Source organism: Scyliorhinus torazame, chromosome 1 (assembly GCF_047496885.1).
Source record: "Scyliorhinus torazame isolate Kashiwa2021f chromosome 1, sScyTor2.1, whole genome shotgun sequence".
Classification (NCBI taxonomy): domain Eukaryota; kingdom Metazoa; phylum Chordata; class Chondrichthyes; order Carcharhiniformes; family Scyliorhinidae; genus Scyliorhinus; species Scyliorhinus torazame.
Genome location: NC_092707.1, coordinates 393468481 through 393488712, shown reverse-complemented (window position 1 = coordinate 393488712; position 20232 = coordinate 393468481). Strand labels below are relative to the sequence as shown.

At 46.1% G+C, this 20232-nt stretch overlaps 1 protein-coding gene across 4 annotated transcripts in view; it reads right to left on the bottom strand.

Annotated features, from left to right (window-relative positions):
• Positions 1 to 20232, bottom strand: part of wdr27 (WD repeat domain 27) — a 775220-nt gene that overhangs the window by 608598 nt on the left and 146390 nt on the right. For 2 of the 4 annotated variants that reach the window (XM_072513118.1, XM_072513119.1), the window contains exon 21: positions 4839 to 4969. In XM_072513118.1, the coding sequence (XP_072369219.1) occupies positions 4839 to 4969 (131 nt within the window). The remainder of the gene's footprint in view (positions 1 to 4838; positions 4970 to 20232) is intronic. The other 2 variants (XM_072513130.1, XM_072513116.1) reach the window with 1 other exon arrangement.

Below are 20232 nucleotides of genomic sequence, written 5' to 3'. Positions count from 1 at the left end.
TCAAGTACCCTGTTTTGAACCATATTGCAATATTTATAAACATCTAGGAATTAAATGGTTTCACTTCCCCTTTTTCTCAGCAGAACGCACTGAACTGCTTATGGTGTTGTCTGGAGCTGCCAATAATAGCTAGAATGGAATCCTTCGAACTCCTCGCCGTGCATAAATTAGCACCGCAAGAGAGAGTTAGAGTGTATCACTACTGGGCACTGCTCCTGGCTCCAGCGCAAGCCATGAGCAATTCACTTCCAAATGGAGAATCCTGCCATTATTTCATTACACCACATTTGTCATGTTTCACTAAAATTTGGATGGCACCTCATATTGCCTACCATGCAAATGAATGTGATATACATTATATACATTATATTGCAAAACGTTAATGCCACATAGTTTCTGACAACAGGAGATTGCAATTGCCCAAGTCAGCTTTCTGCCATTGAAGTAGCTTTGGACAAAAAGTTATTATGGGCCACAATTCATTTCAAATAATATTTACAGGAGACAAGGGGCAGATTTTCCCAAAATTGCACCGAGTGCTGGGTCAGGCAGTAGGTACAGAAGTCTGAAGACCCGCACATCCAGACATAGGAACATCATCTTCCCCACAGCTACAAGACGCCTCAATGACTCCCCCTCGGACTGATCTGTTCCCTGTAAGAACACTATTCACGATGCCCTATGCTGCTCTTGCTCATGTATTTGCTTTGTTTGGCCCCTTGTTCTGCACTGTAACCAATCACTTTGTCGATGCACCATTTGTCAATGTTCTCTGTTGATTATTCTCTTTGTCTACTATGTGCGTACCGCGTACGTTCCCTCGGCCGCAGAAAAATACTTTTCACTGCACTTCGGTACATGTGACAATAAATCAAATCAAATCAAATCAGGCTAGAAAAGCTGGGTGAATTTCGCTGGCTACAGATATACATTTTCTCACCTGACTTAACAGCACTCGATGCAATTTTAAAAAAATTATTTCACGGGATGTGGGCATCGCTGGCTGGACCAGCATTCATTGTCCATTCTCTGAGGGCACTTAAGAGTCAACCACATTGCTGTGGATCTGGAGTCACATGTAGGCCAGACCAGGTAAGGACGACAGATTTCTTTCCCTGAAGGACATTAGTGAACCAGATGGGTTTTTACGACAATCGACAATGGTTTCATGGTCACCTTTAGACTTTTAATTCCAGATTTTTATTGAATTCAAATTTCACCATCTGCCATGATGGGATTCGAACGTGGGTCCCAGAGCATGACTTTGGGTCTCTGAATTACTCGTCCAGTGATAATACCACTACACCACTACCGTCCCAAAGTGCTGGGGAGGATCATATAGCCAGCTTTGAGAGGTGGGGGGGGGGGGTACGCAAATACGCTAGCAAAGCCAGGATTTGAGATCAGGATGCCCTTCAAAAAGTTACATTAAAGGTACACTTCTCCTCCCACAGCCATCAGGACCCCCCCCCCCCCACCCTCCCCCCCCACTCACACACCGAGGTTGGGACCTCCCCCCCCCCCCCCCCCCAGAGAGATTGGGACATCCCCTCAGCAGACTCCCTCCAAACTCCACATGCAGAAGAGCACCAACCCCACCACCATGCAAATATCGGGACCCCCCTAATATCACGTAAGCATCGGCGTGACCCGACGCCCACGAGCATCAGGGCACTCCCCCTCGCCCCCTCACATTGGCACAGCCCCCCTTCCCCATCACTGGCACCGCCCCCCACACTTTGTCACTGGCACGGCACCCTCTCCCCCTCCTTAGCACTGCTCCCCCATCACTGGTACTGCAGCCACCACCCTCCACAGTCTCTGGCACCTCCTCACCCAAATGTATGCACAGCCCCACCCCTGACAACCATTGGGCCACTCCCTACACAAAAGAGGGTCCCCCAACATGGCTCGCCAGAGGGGAGTGCCAGGGTGTCAGCGCGCAAGCCCATGTCCCTCACCACCTGGGAGCTATACTAATCTCCATGCCCCCGGCATGGGTCATCACGACTTGCTCTCATTTTTGAAAACCAGTAGTGATTCATGCCGCCATGACATCAGGCCAACTGGGTGAGTGGGTAAGGCATGGGTGAATGTTTAGGTGCCAAGCCTGGTAAGTATCTGTAAATATATAAAAAATTATGAAAATCAGGTTCACGCCCTTTTTGGATGTGAACCTGAACCTGATCCTGTCACTGGCAGGATCTCACTGGCGCAAATCCTGTTATGGCCCTCTTGCGAGATTTAGCGGCTATCGTGGGATTCGCACCCGCGGAGAACGGGCCCTCTAAATCCCACCCAATGTTTCTACAAAAACATTTTTAAAAATTAAAAAAATTTAGAGTGCCCAATTCAGTTTTTCCAATTAAGGGGCAATTTAGCGTGACCGATTCACCTAGTCTGCACGTCTTTGGGTTGTGAGGGCGAGACCCACGCAAACATGGGGAGAATGTGCAAACTCCACACGGACAGTGACATAGAGCCGGGATCGAACCTGGGACCTCGGCGCCGTGAGGCAGCAGGGCTAACCCACTGCGCCACCGTGCTGCCCCTATGTTTCTACAAAAATGAATATGCCTGGAGCAACACTGCTGTAAAAGATACTGTAAAATCTCTCCTTTTACGATATTTTAGGGGTGCTCTTGTTACAGAGTGTTTGCATGGTCATTGGACTTTGATGGATAGATTCTTTTAGAATCATAGAATTTACAGTTCAGAAGGAGGCCATTCGGCCCATCGAGTCTGCACCGGCTCTTGGAAAGAGCATCCTACCCAAGCCCACATCTCCATCCCATCCCCATAACTCAGTAACCCCACCCAACACTAAGGGCAATTTTGAACACTAAGGGCAATTTATCATGGCCAATCCACCTAACCTGCACATCTTTGGACTGTGGGAGGAAACCAGAGCACCCGGAGGAAACCCACGCACACACGGAGAATGTGCAGACTCCGCACAGACAGTGAACCAAGCCGGGAATTGAACCTGGGACCCTGGAGCTGTGAAGCAATTGTGCTAACCACCATGCTACCGTGCTGCCCATTTGCACTATCTGAAAACATATTCCATTTAAACAATACTTAGGAGGTCTTGTTTATTCATTCAAGGGGTGTGGGCTTTGTTGCCCATCATTACCCATCCCTAATTGCCCCTGAGAAGGTGGTGGTGAGCTGCCTTCTTGAACCGTTGAAGTCCCTGAGGTTTCAAGTCCAACAGGACTCTTCATCGGGGTTCCAAAGAAAGATTAACTCTGCTTCTCTCGCTCCACCGACGCTACCAGGCCTGCTGATTTTTTCGCAGCACTTTGTTTTTGTTTCAGACCGACAGCATCTGCAACATTTTGCACCTATATCATTTCAAAATTATTTTGCCACAATTCACATGTACTGTTGAATTTTACTTCCTTAAAATCTGCAGAGAGCAATCTACAAGTTTAGATAACACAGAAACAGATAGATGGAAATGCTGAGAAGCTTCAACTTCTGAAGCAATAACTTGTGATTAGAAGAATTTGCACTCTGTACTGCCCACACTTGGCGATCATTGTAATTTCTGGGGAGCTACTCAAAGTGCAAAGGAACAGAACCCCTTCTGTCCTTGCACAAAGCCATCAACTCTGTTCCAAATGCATACGGTCACTTGCATGGACTGAGTGGGTTACTTCATGCCCCTCGAGTACATTCCCAGTGGGAGCAGCAGCCCAAATTGAATCGGGAAGAAAGATGGGAAATTACAGGCCGGTTAGTCTAACTTCGGTCAGTGGTAAGGTTTTAGGGTCCATTATTAAAGATGAGACTGCAGAGTACTTGGAAGTGCATGAAAAAATAGGGTTGAGTCAGCACGGCTTCGACAAAGGGAGGTCATGTCTGACAAATCTGTTAGAATACTTTGAGGAGGTAACAAGGAAGTTAGACAAAGGAAAACCAATGGACTTGATTTATTTAGATTTCCAGAAGGCCTTTGACAAGGTGCCGTATAGGAGGCTGTTAAATACGTTAAGAGCCTATGGTGTTAAGGGTAAGATCCTGGCATGGATAGAGGATTGGCTGACTGGCAGAAGACAGAGAGTGGGGATAATGGGGTCTTTTTAGGATGGTAGCACACTAGTGGTGTACTTCAGGGGTCGGTGTTGGGACCACAACTTTTCACAATATACATTAACGACTGCGAAGAAGGAACTGAGGGCACTGTTACTAAGTTTGCAGATGACACAAAGATATACAGAGGCACAGGTAGTACTGAGGAAGCAGGGGGAGGGCTGCAGAAGGACTTGAACAGGCTAAGAGAGTGGGCAAAGAAGTGGCAGATGGAATACAATGTGGAAAAGTGTGAGGTTATGCACTTTGGTGGAGGAATGGAGACATAGACTATTTTCTAAATGGGAAAAGGCTCACAAAGTCAGAAGCACAAACGGACTTAGGAGCCCTGGTTCAAGATTCTGTTACGGTTAACGTGCAGGTTCAGTCGGCAGTTAGGAAGGCAAATGCAATGTTAACATTTATGTCCGGAGGGCTAGAATACAAGAGATATACTTCCGAGGCTGTATAAGGCTCTGCCCAGCAGCTCAACTCAATTATCATTGAGAACCAATTTTGGGTGGACCCGGGCTCCTGATTCTGGCATGCACTGGAACTATACTGCAATTATGTACACAAAAATGAGCAGTGTTTTGTTTTAACTCCAACGTGTCTTGTTCTAAATATATGCAATATAAAGTGGGGGATGGGAGGGAGGATTGCTGTACACAACATATCAATCACATTTTCCAGGACATTAAGTAAGTAGCCACTATATTTAATGTAGAAATAGAGAAAAAGTTGTAAAAGCAATGACCTACATTATTCTGACAAATCTGGTGCACAGGTCTAGCATGAGCATCTGGAACAGTTACTACACTTCGACCAACATTCAGATCAAACACCTCCAAAGCATGGTTTGTGCCAGCTGTCAGAACAATATCTGCAATGTCTTTCCATTAAGGTAAACAGTTGTGAGTGGTATCATAGAAACATTAATACCTATAAACTTTATAAAAAACTAAAAGCACTTTACTCGTTCCCATCGCCCACATGCAGAACCCACAGCCTTCACATTTAATTAGAGGCAAACTTGCTGACTTCAGCAAAATTGTTCCTAATCGGGATAAATTACTTTAAGGTGCCTAATACGGTTGGATTTATCTCAACAAAGAAGTAATATTTTTTACAATTCTTCTTCTCTTCTCTCCGTTCCTGCGGGTGTCTAATTCCCCGCATGATAACAGTTGCCAACTGGCTGCTGTCCAATTTTCAGCCTTGGCAATGATGATGACAGAACCATGGAAGACATCAAAACCAAACCCAATTTTGATAGCTGCACACACACACACACACACACACACACACACACACACGTCATTTGACCGCTGGTCAAAGTACAGTGGTCAAGAAGTGGGTATCGTCCCCAACTTGCCCCTCCTTGAATCCTGGGGAGCTGAAGTTAAACATTGCAATTTATCATTACATTGGCTGAGACCCACTAACTCTACTGGAACCTGGGACGGAGCCTTGAGCCAATAGTGCCTGTATGGCTCAGCCGGTAACTTCACAAAACCATCCTTGCGGACAGTTGTGGGAGGAAGGGGGAGGTGCAAGGCAGCAATCTTATTAAATAAAAACTTAAGGAATCTTGCAAACATTGAGGCGGCCATGCTCTGTCGTTATTAACAGTTCAAATTGAAAATGTTACTTTTTAATGAGGTATATTTTACTGCTGATACCCCTCTGCCTGACAATTAGTGACTAAATGATCACCTTACACCCATCGCAAACTCAACTGAATGCTATTTCCTAATACACAAATCTCCAGCCGATCTACAATTTATTCAAAAGTGCAAGCTCAAATCTCAGATTTCATGCACCACCATGACTTTTCATAACTCATTTTTTGTACCCGGTGGACAGAGACAGTGACCCCAAAAGGTGAAGATAAATACTCCAAGGTTAGGCCACGGCCTGGAATATCTGAAACCCAGCTCAGTCTGTGCCTGTTCCATCCTGCTGAAGTTACAGTGGGGATGTGCCAGAAGGGCCATGGGTTTTCTGCTCGATTGAAACTTTTTCAGACATAAATAGAAATGGGATGGTTAGAAATATATTATCCAGAGAAGTAGAACAGACTTAAGAGCAGTAGAAAAAAAATTGATAGCATATGGAAACAGGGAAATGTTAGTCTGACAAACATAACCACTATTTTTCTCAAGTAACTAGTTAAGACAATGATCTGTTCCAAAACCTTTATTAAAAATTTTTTTGAATGGGACAAAGTTAAATTTCACAAGTGAATCAATTTTTAACGACAGTTCATAATCATGCAGCAGCTATGAGTAAAATGTCCCAAGGTGGTTCACAGGAGCATTATAAAACACCCAGCCGCATGGACTAGAACTTGTATTGTCAATTATGCATGTAAAGTCCATTAAAAAAAATAGATTATATAAAATGTTTAAATACAATTACTCGAGTCCAATTATTTTTCCATCTTTAAATGTGCATTATTCTACGACAAGAACAAGCAAGCAAGTGATTATTAGATGTCTGCTCACTATCCTCAGTCATCAGTTGTCCTGTGCCTGCGTGGATTTCCCCCGGGTGCTCCAGTTTCCTCCCACAAGTCCCGAAAGACGTGATGTTAGGTGAACTGGATATTCTGAATTCTCCCTCAGTGTACCCGAACAGGTGCCGGAGTGTGGCGACTAGGGGATTTTCACAGTAACTTCATTGCAGTGTTAATGTAGGCTTACTTGTGACAATAGGATTATTAAATAAAGGTGGTAAATATGGGCAGCAGAGTTAACTTTCACCCCAGCTTGCTGAGATGGAGCTCCTCATTCCCGCTCTGCACATTCTGCTGGAAGCTGAGCCAAGGCCGCATCACTGCCACGTCAGAAAATGGTGGACACAATTGCAAATGGTCTGCCATTTTCAGACTTGGCACTGTAATAGCATGTGGCATGGTATGGGGGGAAAAACTGTTCATTTAACCAGTTGTATGACGAAAAGTACATCCAAGCTCACGTGGAACAATACTGATCCAAACTACTTGATAGTCCAAAACAGGCAAATGCCAGCGTTTTGGACTATCAACTAGTTTGGGTCAGAATCCCACAAATTATTTTAAACCTAACCAGATGCTGACAAAACATTCCGTTCTTATGTCTGTTAATTTTACACATCTTAACCAAACTGGCATCATAATGCGATGGGTTCAGAAATCCAAAACTTCACAATTTTAAATGGATGCTATCTGCAATACATGACATATAGAATAAGGAGACTTGTTTGGCACGTCCTAGGGTTATATTGCTGAAAATAATCCAATCAACTGAAATCTGACAGGAAGAGGAACATGGTAGCAGGAAAGTGGACAGGGCAGACAGAAATAATAAACTTCTACCGTGTGGGCGTCAGATTTAACTAGGAAACGAGGTGAAACTCTCAGGAATTTCCCCATAATAAAGATTGGCTTTGGATCTCATTCAGAAAAGCTGATTTAATGAGAATACAGTAAAAGTACACAAAAGCACACAAGTCACAGAAAATTGAAAACAGACTTTTGCATTCTTTACCAAGTCTCTTATAACCATGTCTGCTTTAAAATTAATTTCTCTTTTGCTAGATTAGAAAATAAACATTCCTCCATTTCAGCTGTTCTTACACAGAGATAATATTGCTTGTAATAATAAGCAAAATACTGCAGATGTTGGAATCTGAAAAAAGAACAGAGGACCCTGGAAAAACTCAACAGGTCTGCCAGCATCTAGCAGGAGAGAAACAGAGCTAACGTTTCGACTCACAGACACTTTCGTGAGAATGTAACAACTTTAAATAACCTTGAAAATAAAGAGCAGGAATAGGCCATTTGGCCCTTTGAGATTGCTCCGCCATTCATTATGATCATGTCTGGTCATCCAACTCAGTAACCTGTTCCTGCCTCCCCCATATTCATTGATCCCTTTAGATCCAAGAGCTATATCTAATTCCTTCTTGACAACATGCAATTTTTGGCCTCAACTTCTTCCTGTGATAACAAATTTCACAGGTTCACCACGATCTGGATGAAGAAATTTCTCCTCATCTCAGTCCTAAAAGATTTAATCCATATCCTTAGATTGTGACCCCTGATTCTTGTCACCCCCATCATCAGGAACATCCTTCTTGCATCGACACTGTCTAGTCCTGTTAGAATTTCCTAGGTTTCTATGAGATCCCGCCTCATTCTTCTGAACTCCAGCGAATATCATAATCGACTCAATCGCTCCTCATACGTCAGTCATGCCATTCCAGGGATCAGTCTGGTAAACTTTCTCTGTCAAGAACATCCTCCCTCGGATAAGGAGACCAAAACTGCACACAATATTCCAGGTGTGGCCTCACCAAGGCCCTATACAATTGCAGCAAGACATCCTTTCTCCTGTACTCGAATTCGCTCGTTATGAAGACCAACATACCATTTGCCTTCTTACTTTCAGTGACTGGTAATACAGGACACCCAGGTCTTGTTGCACATTCCCCTCTCCTAATTTATAGACATTCCTGTTTTTGCAACCAAAGTGGATAACCTCTCATTTATTCACATTATACTGCATCTGCCATGCATTTTCCCACTCATTCAGCGTTTCGAAATCACATTAATTTCTGCATCCTCCTCATAGCTTACCCTCCCACCCAGCTTTGTTTCATCTGCAAATTTGGAGATATTACATTTTGTTCCCAATTGGTATACCTCTTCCTTCCTTAGATCTAATGCTATGCCTAATTTCCCTTGTAAGCCATGGTTTGGCCACCTTTCCCATTTTACTTTTGCGTGAGACAGGAATAAACAATTGTTGCAATTCAACCATGCGCTCTTTGAATGTTTGGCATTGCATATCACCTGTCATCCCTTTAAGTAGTGTTTCCCAAACCATCATAGCCAACTCATGCCTCATACTATTGTAGTTTCCTTTATAAAGAATCAATTCCGTCACTCCCCACCTTGATGAAAAATTCTATTATATTATGATCGCTCATCCCCAAAGGGTCTCGGACAACTGGATTGCCAATTATTCCTTTATGAAAAGAACAAAAGACAAATGGCCTGGTGTGAGAGGGGGAGAGGGGTTTTTTAATTGAGGCAAAACATGTAAGGAATATCAAAATGCTTAAAATAGCATAGTCCACAAGGATGCAGCACGGTAGCCTTGCGGATAGCACAATTGCTTCACAGCTCCAGGGTCCCAGGTTCGATTCCGGCTTGGGTCACTGTCTGTGCGGAGTCTGCACATCCTCCCCGTGTGTGCGTGGGTTTCCTCCGGGTGCTCCGGTTTCCTCCCACAGTCCAAAGATGTGCAGGTTAGGTGGATTGGCCATGATAAATTGCCCTTAGTGTCCAAAATTGCCCTTAGTGTTGGGAGGGGTTTAATGGGGATAGGGTGGTGGTGTTGACCTTGGGTAGGGTGCTCTTTCCAAGAGCCGGTGCAGACTCGATGGGCCGAATGGCCTCCTTCTGCACTGTAAATTCTGTTCTATCTATGAAGATTCCCAACCTTCCTGCTGCATGTCATTTTAACTCAGCACCTTGCTCTCATGTCACATGTCCATCCTTGGTCCTGCTGCAATGCTCCAGTGAAGCCTATCCCAAGCTGGAGGAGCAGCATCTCATCTTCCGGTTGGGCACATTACAATCCCCAGGACTCAAAGTTGAGTTTGACAACTTTAGATTTTGACCTTTCTCCTCCACCTTAAACCCCTTTTTTAAAAATATCCCATACGCGTGTTTCGTCAATGTAAAAACCAGACTAGCAAGACTTCTTTATTCCTGTACTCCAATCAGCAACCCATTTGCCTTCCGAATTGTTTGCTATACCGGTATGCTAACATTTAATAATAATAATCTCTATTATTGTCACAAGTAGGCTTACATTAACACTGCAATGAAGTTACTGTGAAAATCCCCTAGTTGCCACACTCCAGCACCTGGTACACCGAGGGAGAATTCAGAATGTCCAATTCACCTCACAGCACGTCTTTCGGGACTTTTGTGTTGTTTGTACGAAATCATCTAAGTCTCTTTGAACATCAACATTTATAAGTTTCTCACCTTTCAGAAAATTTTCAATTCTTCTAGTTTTTCGATCAAAGTAAATAATTTCATACTTTCCTACATTATAATCCATCTGTAAAGATGCAATTGCATAGGGTTGGTGAGACCACATCTGGTGTATTATGTCCAGTTTTGGTCTCCTTATTTGAGAAAGGATGTGGTAGCATTGAAGGCAGTTCTGAGGGGGGGGGGGGGTCACCAGATTGATTCCGGGAATGAAAGGGTTGACGTATGAGGAGAGACTAAACAGTTTGGGCCTCATACTCGCTGGAATTTAGAAGGATGAGAGGAGATCTAATCGAGGTGTATGAAATACTAAATTGGATTGATGAATCGGAGTCATTAAATGGTTTCAAGAAGGAGATCGATACATTTCTGATTTTAAAAAAACAGGTTAAAGGAATAACGGCAACAAGTGGGGAGGTACATTTGAGACCAGAAAGAGATCAGCCAAGATGTGATTAAACGACGGAGCAGACTTGAAGGGCTGAATTGCCTACCTCTGCTCCTAATTCCACTCATTTCATCTGTCTACATCACTTTGCTACCTCTTTGTGTCTTCCCCAAAGCTTAACTTTCCACCTAGTGTTATAACAGCAGCAAACATAGATATATTACTCTCTGTCTCTTCATCTAAGTCATTACTATAGATTGTAAATAGCTAAGGACCAGCACTGACCCTTGCCATACTCCATTCACTGCCTGCCAACTTGAAAAAGTCTCATTTAAACCTATTTTATGCTTTCTATCTGTTAACCTATCCTCTATCAATGCTAAAGCATTACTTCCAACTCCATGAGCATTTATCTTCTCAATTAACATTTTGTTTGGTACCTCATCGGAATCATTTTGGAATCCAAGCATATTCAGCTGGATTATCCGCGCCTCCGCGCCGAAATCGCGCACGCTGCAGGGGCGGAAAATGGTCGTCAAACCTGATATTTTGGCCGACGCCGCTCCCGCGATTCTCCGGTCCCTGGAGAATCGGTCGGGAGTCTCTCACACGTGAACTACGCGGCGCAGACTCGCTTTAGGTATCTGGGGGTGCAGGTTGCCCGGGAGTGGAGGGGGCTTCGCAGGTACAACATCTCTAGTTTGGTGGGGAGAGTGAAAGTTGATCTGGCAAGGTGGGATGGTCTCCCTCTGTCACTGGCGGGTCGGGCACAGGCGGTTAAAATGAACGTGCTGCTGTGATTTCTGTTTATTTTTCAATGCCTATCGATTTTCCTGCCAAAGGCTTTTTTCAGAGAGATTGAGGGAAGAATTACCTCATTCATATGGGGAGGAAAGGTGGCCAGAGTGAGAAAGGTGCTGCTACAGAGGGGAAGGTAGGTAGGGGGTTTGGGCCTTCCGAACCTGATGTACTACTACTGGGCGGCGAATGTGGAGAAGGTGCGGAGCTGGGTCAGAGGGGTTGATCCCCAGTGGGTCAGAATGAAGGAGAGTTTGTGCAGGGGGTCGGGACTGAAAGCACTAGCAACACACCGCTCCCGATAGCCCCGGGGAAATACTCAGGGAGTCCGGTATAATAGCTTCATTGAGGATTTGGAGGTGGTTTCGCCAACACTTCAGATTGGGGGCAGGGTCAAGGGAAATGCCGATTCGGGTGACCACAGATTTAAGCCAAGGAGGTGGGATGGAAATGTTCGGAAATGGGAGGAGAAGGGGATTAAGACGCTAAAAGATTTGTTTCTTCGGGGTCGGTTTGCAGGACTGAAGGAGCTGGAAGCTGTAGACATGTAAAATGGCTAACTCCCGATTAGAATGGCCAAACCCCGATTTAAAATGGCGAACGGAAGAGGCTGATGGGAAAATCAGCCAACAGGACTCAAACAGACAGCTGCAGGTAAAACAGTGTATTCGCCTCTGGGGAAGCCAGACCGAATCGATACCTGCAGCCATCAACACAACACCACACCAGCCATCTGCATAGTAAGTAGCAATCCCGGGAACAATATGCTACAAATTAGTAACACAAAGCCGACCCAGACTTTTCGGCGCCAGCAGGAGCTTACACAAAGAGAGGTGAATGACCACCCCTCGATCAAGGAATCGCTCCAGCATTGGAGAATATCGAACCAAGTGATTGGGGCCAAGTCCAATCACTTGGAACCAGGTACAAGGTCCGCCCCGAGAGGCGGGAAGCCCCTGGGGACTATAAGAATAGGGGCCAAGTTCAAATCGGCCCTTCTTCCCTTCTTCTCCTCTCCGAACCCTTCGAGACCCTTCTGCTGACCCTCTGCAACAGCCGCGAGAAATAGTAAGTCTTACTCCAACGCTCGCTACGAGATAGGCACTCCTGACTATCGACCTGTACCAGCTTTGAATCCCGCAGGCTCAGAACCCATACGAAAGGCCATTCGTTTCCCTGACCTGATGGGCCATTTCCAAAGTTAAGTATTGGCCTGTTAGTTGTAGGAAGTAGCTTAGAAGTAGAATTAATGTATAAGTATTGATTACTGTATATAATAAATGTGCGTTGATTTAACTCTTACGAAGCGGTATGTTGGATCATTGATCATTACTCGGACTTGAACCACCTGGCAGAATCAGAAAGATACCTGGCAACTCAACAGCAAAGGTGATAGAACAAGAGCAATTAAACTAAGGCTAAAACGAGCAACAAAGCGAAGTATGGGCTGGAGCGGGGGGGGGGGGGGGGGGGGAGTGTTTAGATACATGCAGGTTCGAGATTTTGCCAGAAAGGAGATACAGAACTTCCCGGAGGAGCCGGCCTCCACATTGCTGGAGAATGTGCTGACGACAGGGGGACTGGAGAAGGGGGTAGTGTCAGCGGTTTATGGAGCTATTTTGGAAGGCACCACTGGAAGGGATCAAAGCAAAATGGGAGGAAGAGTTGGGAGAGGTTATGGAGTAGGGGTTCTGGTGAATGAAATGAAATGAAAATGGTTTACTGTCACAAATAGGCTTCAAATGAAGTTACTGTGAAAAGCCCCTAGTCGCCACATTCCGGCGCCTGTTCGGGGAGGCTGGTACGGGAATTGAACCGTGCTGCTGGCCTGCTTTAAAAGCCAGCGATTTAGCCCAGTGGGCTAAACTAGCCCCTTGTGAGGTGCTCCGGAGAGTAAATGCCTCCACCTCGTGCGCGAGGTTGGGGCCGATACAGCTGAAGGTGGTAGACAGAGCACACCTCACGAGGGTGAGGATGAGCCGATTCTTTGAAGTTATAGAAGATGTGTGTGAGCGTTGCGGGGGGGGGGGGGGGGGGGGGGGGGCGCTAATCACGTTCATATGTTTTGGTCCTGTCCAAAGCTAGAGGATTACTGGAGGAGGTTTTTAGGGTAATTTCCAAGGTGGTGCACATGAAACTGGACCCGGGTCCCCGGCAGGCCATATTTGGGGTGTCGGACCAGCCAGGGTTGGACACAGGTGCGGAGGCAGATATTGTAGCCTTCGCCTCGTTGATCGCCCAAAGGCAGATTCTGTTGGGATGGAGAGCAACCTCTCCACCCTGTGCCCTGGCGTGGCGGGGGTATCTTTTGGAATTCTTGACTCTTGAGAAGGTTAAGTTTGAACTGAGGGGAAGGATGGAGGGGTTCTACAATTCATGGGCATTATTCATTATGCACTTTCAAGAATTGGATAACATCGAACATTAGTTGGGAGGGGTAGGCAGGAGGGTTGGGGGGAGGGGGACTGTGTGTATTAAGGGTGACTATGGGTGATTCTTTTTTGTCATTTGTTTATGTAAACATGCAGGCTAATGTTTGGGGTTTGGTGGGAGGATGGGATCGTTGTTATTGATATGGGGATTGACATATTTGTTGCTGATTATTGTTGGTGGGTGTAAATTTGGGAGAAAATGTGAAAAAGGAGAATTAAAAAAATATTTTTTTTTTAAAACTACGCGGCGCAGATAGGGGACCATTGACAGAGGCCCCCACCACGATTCTCTGCGCAAAACCAGCTGATTCCCGACGGCGTGGTTCTAACCACCTATCGGCCGTTGGGAACGTCGGGTGGCAGCTGCGGACTCAGTCTGCGGCCGCCTGGTGAGGGGGGGGGGGGGATCGTTCACCGGGGGGGGCCTCATGGATGGCCAGGGGAGCGATCGGGCATCACGGACTCGTGGGCACGCGCAATTTCGGGGAGGCCTACATTTTTGGTGCCGCTCCGCGGTCCGAGTCCGTTATGTCCGACGGGGCGGTCGTTGCAGGCCGCCATGCGCATGCGCGGACTCCCGACCGGAAGTGTGGGGCCCCGCAACCACAGCCAGAGCTGCAAGAGGCACTCCGGGGCCCTCCTAGCCCCCTGCAGGTTGGAGAATCACTCAGGACTTTCTTAAAGAAAGTCCAGAGTGAAACGCCAGTGGGGACATAGACCCTTTATTGGAGAATTCAGCCCATTATATCTACACATTCCTTTATCTATCTCATTAGCTGTATCCTCAAAAAACTCCAATAAATTTGTAAAACCATGTTGACTTGTTTCAATCATACTATGCTTTTCGAAGTGCATTGTTATCACTTCCTTGACAATAGATTCCAACATTTGCCCGACAACTGATGTTAGGATGACTGGCCTGTAGTTCACTGTTTTCTCTCTCTCTCTTTTCTTGAAAGGCGGGGTAACATTTGCCCAACTTGCACTCTAATGGGTTTGTTCCCAAATCCAATGAGTTTTGGAAAATCATAGCCAGCACATCCACTTTCACTGCAGCCATTTCCGTTGGAACCCTGGAGTGTAGGCCATTAGCCCACAGGGATTTGTTGGATTTTAGTCCTTCAATTTTTTCCAATACTTTTTCTCTGTTGAAATTTAGTCCCCTAATTTCCTCTCTTTTTAGCCCCTAGGTTACCATATATTTCCGGAATGAAACTTGTGCCTTCTACTGCGAAGACAGACACAGAATATAATTTCAATGTTGCATTAAATGCTGCATTGGCAGTGGTGAAGTGGTATTGTCGCTGTGCTGGTAATCCCGAGACCCAGGTAATGCTCTGGGGCATGGGTTTCAAATCCCACCACAGCAGCTGGTGGAATTTAAATTCAATAAATAATTCTGGAATTGAAAGTTAGTCTCAGTAATGGTGACCGTAACAACCATCATCGATTGTTGTAATAACCCATCTGGTTCACTAATGCTCTTGAGGGAAAGAAATCTGCCATCCTTATCCAGTCTGGTTTTTTTTGTGGCTCTAGAGCCACAGCAATGCAATTGACTCTTAAATGTCCTCAGGAATGGGCGAATAAATGCTGGCCCAGCCAGCAATGCCCACATCTCATGAACAAATTTTAAAAAAATTTCCCCATAATTTCTCCTGTCTCTGACTCTAATGGGCCAACATTCCTTTATATATTTAGAAAAACTTTTACAGTCTGTTTTTATACTGCTGGCTAGTTTATTCTCATTCTCTTTTTTTCCTTTTCATCAAATGTTTGATTACTGTTTGCTGATTTCTAAAACATTCCCAATCTGACTTGTACCTGTTTTTTGGAATATTAATCTTTTAATCAAATAATATCTAAATTCCCGAATGAGTCACTGATGGTCTTTCTTGCTGAGTTTTATTCATTCCATGGAATGTTGTTTTGTTGGACAGTTTGAATTATTTCTTTAAATGTGCCCCACTGTTCATTTACAGTCATACCTTATAAACTATTGCCCAATTTGCCTTAATCATTTCTCCTTTCAAACCTGGGTAATTGGTTTTGTTTAAGTTTAAAATTCTTGATTTGTGATTGGAGTATATCACTTTCACATTTAACATGGAATTATGATCACTATTTCCCAGTTGAACTTTTGCAAAGACATTACAAATTAACCAGTCGCAGTCTACATGAAGATTAGAGTACCCCACAATTATTGCATTGCCTTTGTTACAAGCTCCAATGATTTCGTGTTCAATGCTGTTGACCGGTATAACTACTGTTAAGGGGCCTATAAACTACTCTCACCAGAATTTTCAGACTCTTGCTATTTCTAATTTCCATCCGTATTGATTCTACTTAATTGTCTCCTGAGCCCAGGGTCCATCTCTCTAACGTCCTTTTGCCATCCTGTAGTATCTGCCTTCTTTGCCATTTCAATTGTCTTTCTGAAATATTGGGCAGAATTCTCACTGGGGAGACTATGGGTGTAATTCTCCATTGCCCGACGCCGATATCGTAATTGGCGGTTGGCGGAGAATCCCTTTCATCGCCCAGATCTGGGGCAGCGCCGGTTTGACATCGGTTTTCGATTTTTCGCCCCCTCCGAGATGATATCATCACGTCGCGCGCCGTTGGAACGGTGTTGGTGTGTCACCTGAATACCCTCCCCCAATGCTGCGCCCCGGTGGGCTGAGTTCCGACCTTGCTGTTGACGTGTGGTCTGAGCAGTCGGAAACCCGGCGTGATGGCCGTGGATTGTGTCCAGCGCCGCCAAAGTCGGCCGGGAACCGTGCTGCTGGTCAGGGAAGCTGGTAGGGGGTGGCCAGGGGTTGTTCTGTGGGGCCATATTTGGCAGGTCGGGTCCACGCACGGCCGACACCATGATGTACGGCGCGACCGCTACAGGTCATCGCCGTGCACATGTGCAGCCACAGACCCGGCCATTCTCCAGCCGTTTTTGCCGCGGGAGCCAGGAGCTCTACCCGGCGCCGCTGCTAGCCGCTCACCGGTGCTGGAATCAGTGAGGGTTCGGCGCCGATTTTGGCATCATAAAACGCCACAGCTCCCATGCTGGCATTGGCACTTAGCCGCAGAAATGGAGAATCCAGCCCTATGTTCTCCCACCAGAGATGAATTTCACCTGATTTTCGCTCATACTGGTAACGCAAATCATGAAGAGATGCGTAATCCTTCGCCATGCAAATTTTTGCATGGTGAGCATTGCAAGGGATTCCCAAGGGAATCCCCCCATCAGGTCGTCATTTTGAGCCGGCAGCCCGGTAGCGAGGTCTGGTGGCGAGAAAATAAAAGAAAGCACTTAACTCTCTTTGATGTGGTCCAGGAGCTGTTAATCATAGTTTGAAGTTGATAAACATTACAGTTAGTTTCACAGCTGACTACTTCAAAATCAGTCAAGCCTGAAGGAAGATGAATGAAACAATGCAGACAACTGGTTTTGTGTGGAAGCTGTCAATCACAGCCTAGTAAATTCAATATCACAAGGAAATTAATGAATGGCTCGCAGATCAAAGATCTGAGGGGGTTTAAACCCAGCTGACAGGTTTTCCCATTCCAGGAATTGACAGGTGCTGCTTCCTGAGCCAGCCTGTGTATTGCCCACATGAGTGTTAAAACAGTGATTGTTTTTCACTGCCTCTGTGTGGACTGCTCTCTAGCTTCCAGACAAAGATCTCTCTTCTGGGGGGACATCCAGACAAGAGTCCCTCTTATGGCGGTCTTTTCAATTAGGGGGTCTCTAGTGGGGGTCTCTTGAATTTGGGAGCCTCTGGTGAGGCCTTCTTTATTTAGGGGGGCTCGTTATGAGCGGCACGGTAGCACTATGGTTAGAACTGTTGCTTCACAGCGCCAGGGTCCCAGGTTCGATTCTCGGCTTGGGTCACGGTCTGTGTGGAGTCTGCACGTTTTCCCAGTGTCTGTGTGGGTTTCCTCCCACAAGTCCAGAAAGTCGTGCTTGTTAGGTGAATTAGACATTCTGAATTCTCCCTCAGTGTACCCAAACAGGCGCCGGAGTGTGGCGACTAGGGGATTTTCACAATAACTTCATTGCAGTGTTAATGTAAGCCTACTTGTGACACTAATGAAGATTATTTAAAAAATAACGATTGTTAATTAGGGGGTCACTGGTGGTGGGGGGGGGGCTCTTTAATTAGCGGGCCTCTGGTGGGGGGGCGGTGAGTCTGATGGAGTGGGCAGGTCTTGCATTGTTGGGGGCGTGAGGGTGGACCTCCAATGGACTTTTGGCGGCAATTCCCTTAAAGATTTACCACTTTGGCCCACCGCAAGGTACACCGTGTCAGGGCCATGCTTGTCAAGACCTACACCAATTCATGTCCATGCGATTCCTGGCCTCGAGGACCAGAGAATCAGGCAGGCCTGGCGAATATGATAATAATAATAATTGCTTATTGTCACAAGTAGGCTTCAATGAAGTTACTGTGAAAAGCCCCTAGTCGCCACATTTCGGCACCTGTTCAGGGAGGCTGGGAATGGAACTCGCGCTGCTGGCCTTGTTCTGCATTACAAGCCAGCTGTTTAGCCCACTGCGCTAAACCAGCTCATATATGGTGCCCAGCCAGTAACAGGATGGCGCGTGCCGTGAATCTCGATCCCGGCATCAGTGGCGACCGGAACATCTGAACGGGATAGGTGCCCGGAGTTCCCGATGAGGCAGAGAATCAAGCCCATTATGTCCCCTTGAATATTTATTTCCCAACCTTGGTAACTTTGCAATCATGTCTCTGAAATGGCCATTAGATCTAACTCAGTCACCTCTATTTGTGCCACAAGTTCAACTATCTTATTGCAGAAGTTTTGTGCATTCAGATGAAGAACTTATGCTGAGCTTCTTTGTTGATGGGCATGTTTTGTTAAACCCTCTGTCCCTTCTCATTCCATTCCGTTTGTCTTTACCCACATTACTGCTCTGATGCCTTAACTTTTCTCTTTGGATTTCTAAATCTCTCTTCACTCCCCCCCTCTCTCCACAACCCCCTCCATGACCTCCACAGATTTCAGTTTAATGTCCTGTTCATGGTCCTAGTCATAGGATTGGCCAGGGCACTGGTCCCAGCCCAGTTCACGTGTAACCCATCCCAACAGAATAGCTCACTCTACCTGGAGCAGTAATGTCGGTGCCGATGAATCAATACCCCTTCTTCCCACATCACTCCTTGAGCCTGGCTTTTATTTCTCTAGTCTGCTTGACCCTATGTCAATTGGTGCATGGCTCAGCTAACAACCCAGATATTACTGTTGAAAAAAAGAGACGTGTTGAAGCTTTTCATTTTGAATTCATCAGGACACTTTGCAAGAAAACGAGATTGGGCAGAGTTAAGGGAAGAATGATGAGGGAAAGGAGGTCGATCCAGTTCACCATACTCTCCGATGTCTCAGTGCTTGACCAACATCCAGGGCAGAATTTTATGGACCCCCCAATGGTGGAATTGTAGGTGGAGGGGCTCATGAAAGTTCCTGGGTGATCGGCATGTCTTACAGGCAGCCTGGCCACTTAAGGGCCGCCTCCTGCCCCATGCTTGAAAGACAGGTTTAGGGAGGAAGGGTTGCCCAGCAGGTTATCTCGCTTGGGGCTCAGGTGGGGGATGGGGCAGTTCCATTACTGATCACCTTTTGAAATTGGGTGACCTTCCCCGCTCCTCTCCACACGGCCCCCGCGAGTGCTCTCTCCCCAATTGCTCAACAGGACCCACACCCCCAGCCACCCCACTTCTCACCACAATACCCCAAATCTTCTCATGTCTTGGGACTCCAGCACTGTTTGTGCTCCCAGCAGTGGCCAACGCTCCGGGTGGTTTTGGGACTACAGCAATGGCCAACGCTCCGGGTGGTTTTGGGACTACAGCAATGGCCATCGCTCCGGGTGGATTTGGGACCACAGAGTTGCAACCAATCAGATTGGCCAGCAGTTCTCTGAGGCTGAACATATGCCGAGTAATAGGTGGAAGTCTTGCCAGCAGCCGGGCGTCGGTAGTGGGGAAAATTCTAGATTCCATTAGCATGGATTTTATAGCAGAGCACCCCTCCTTCCAAAGTTCATAACCTCACATTTTTCCACATTGTATTCCAACTGCCACTTCTTTGCCCACTCTCCTAGCCTGTCCAAGTCCTTCTACAGCCCGCCTGCTTCCTTAATACTACCTGCCCCTCTACAGATCTTTCTATCATCTGAAAACTTAGCAACAGTGCCTTCAGTTCCTCCTTGCAGATCATTCATGTATATTGTGAAAAGTTGTGGTCCCAGTACCGACCCCTGAGGCACATCACTAGTCACCGGCAGCCATCCTGAAAAAGACCCCTTTATCCCCACGCTCTGCCTTCTGACAGTCAGCCAATCCTCTATCCATGCCAGGATCTTACCCTTAACACCATGGGCTCTTAACTTATTTAACAGTCTCCTATGCGGCACCTTGTCAAAGGCCTTCTGGAAATCTAAATAAATCATGTCCACTGGTTCTCCT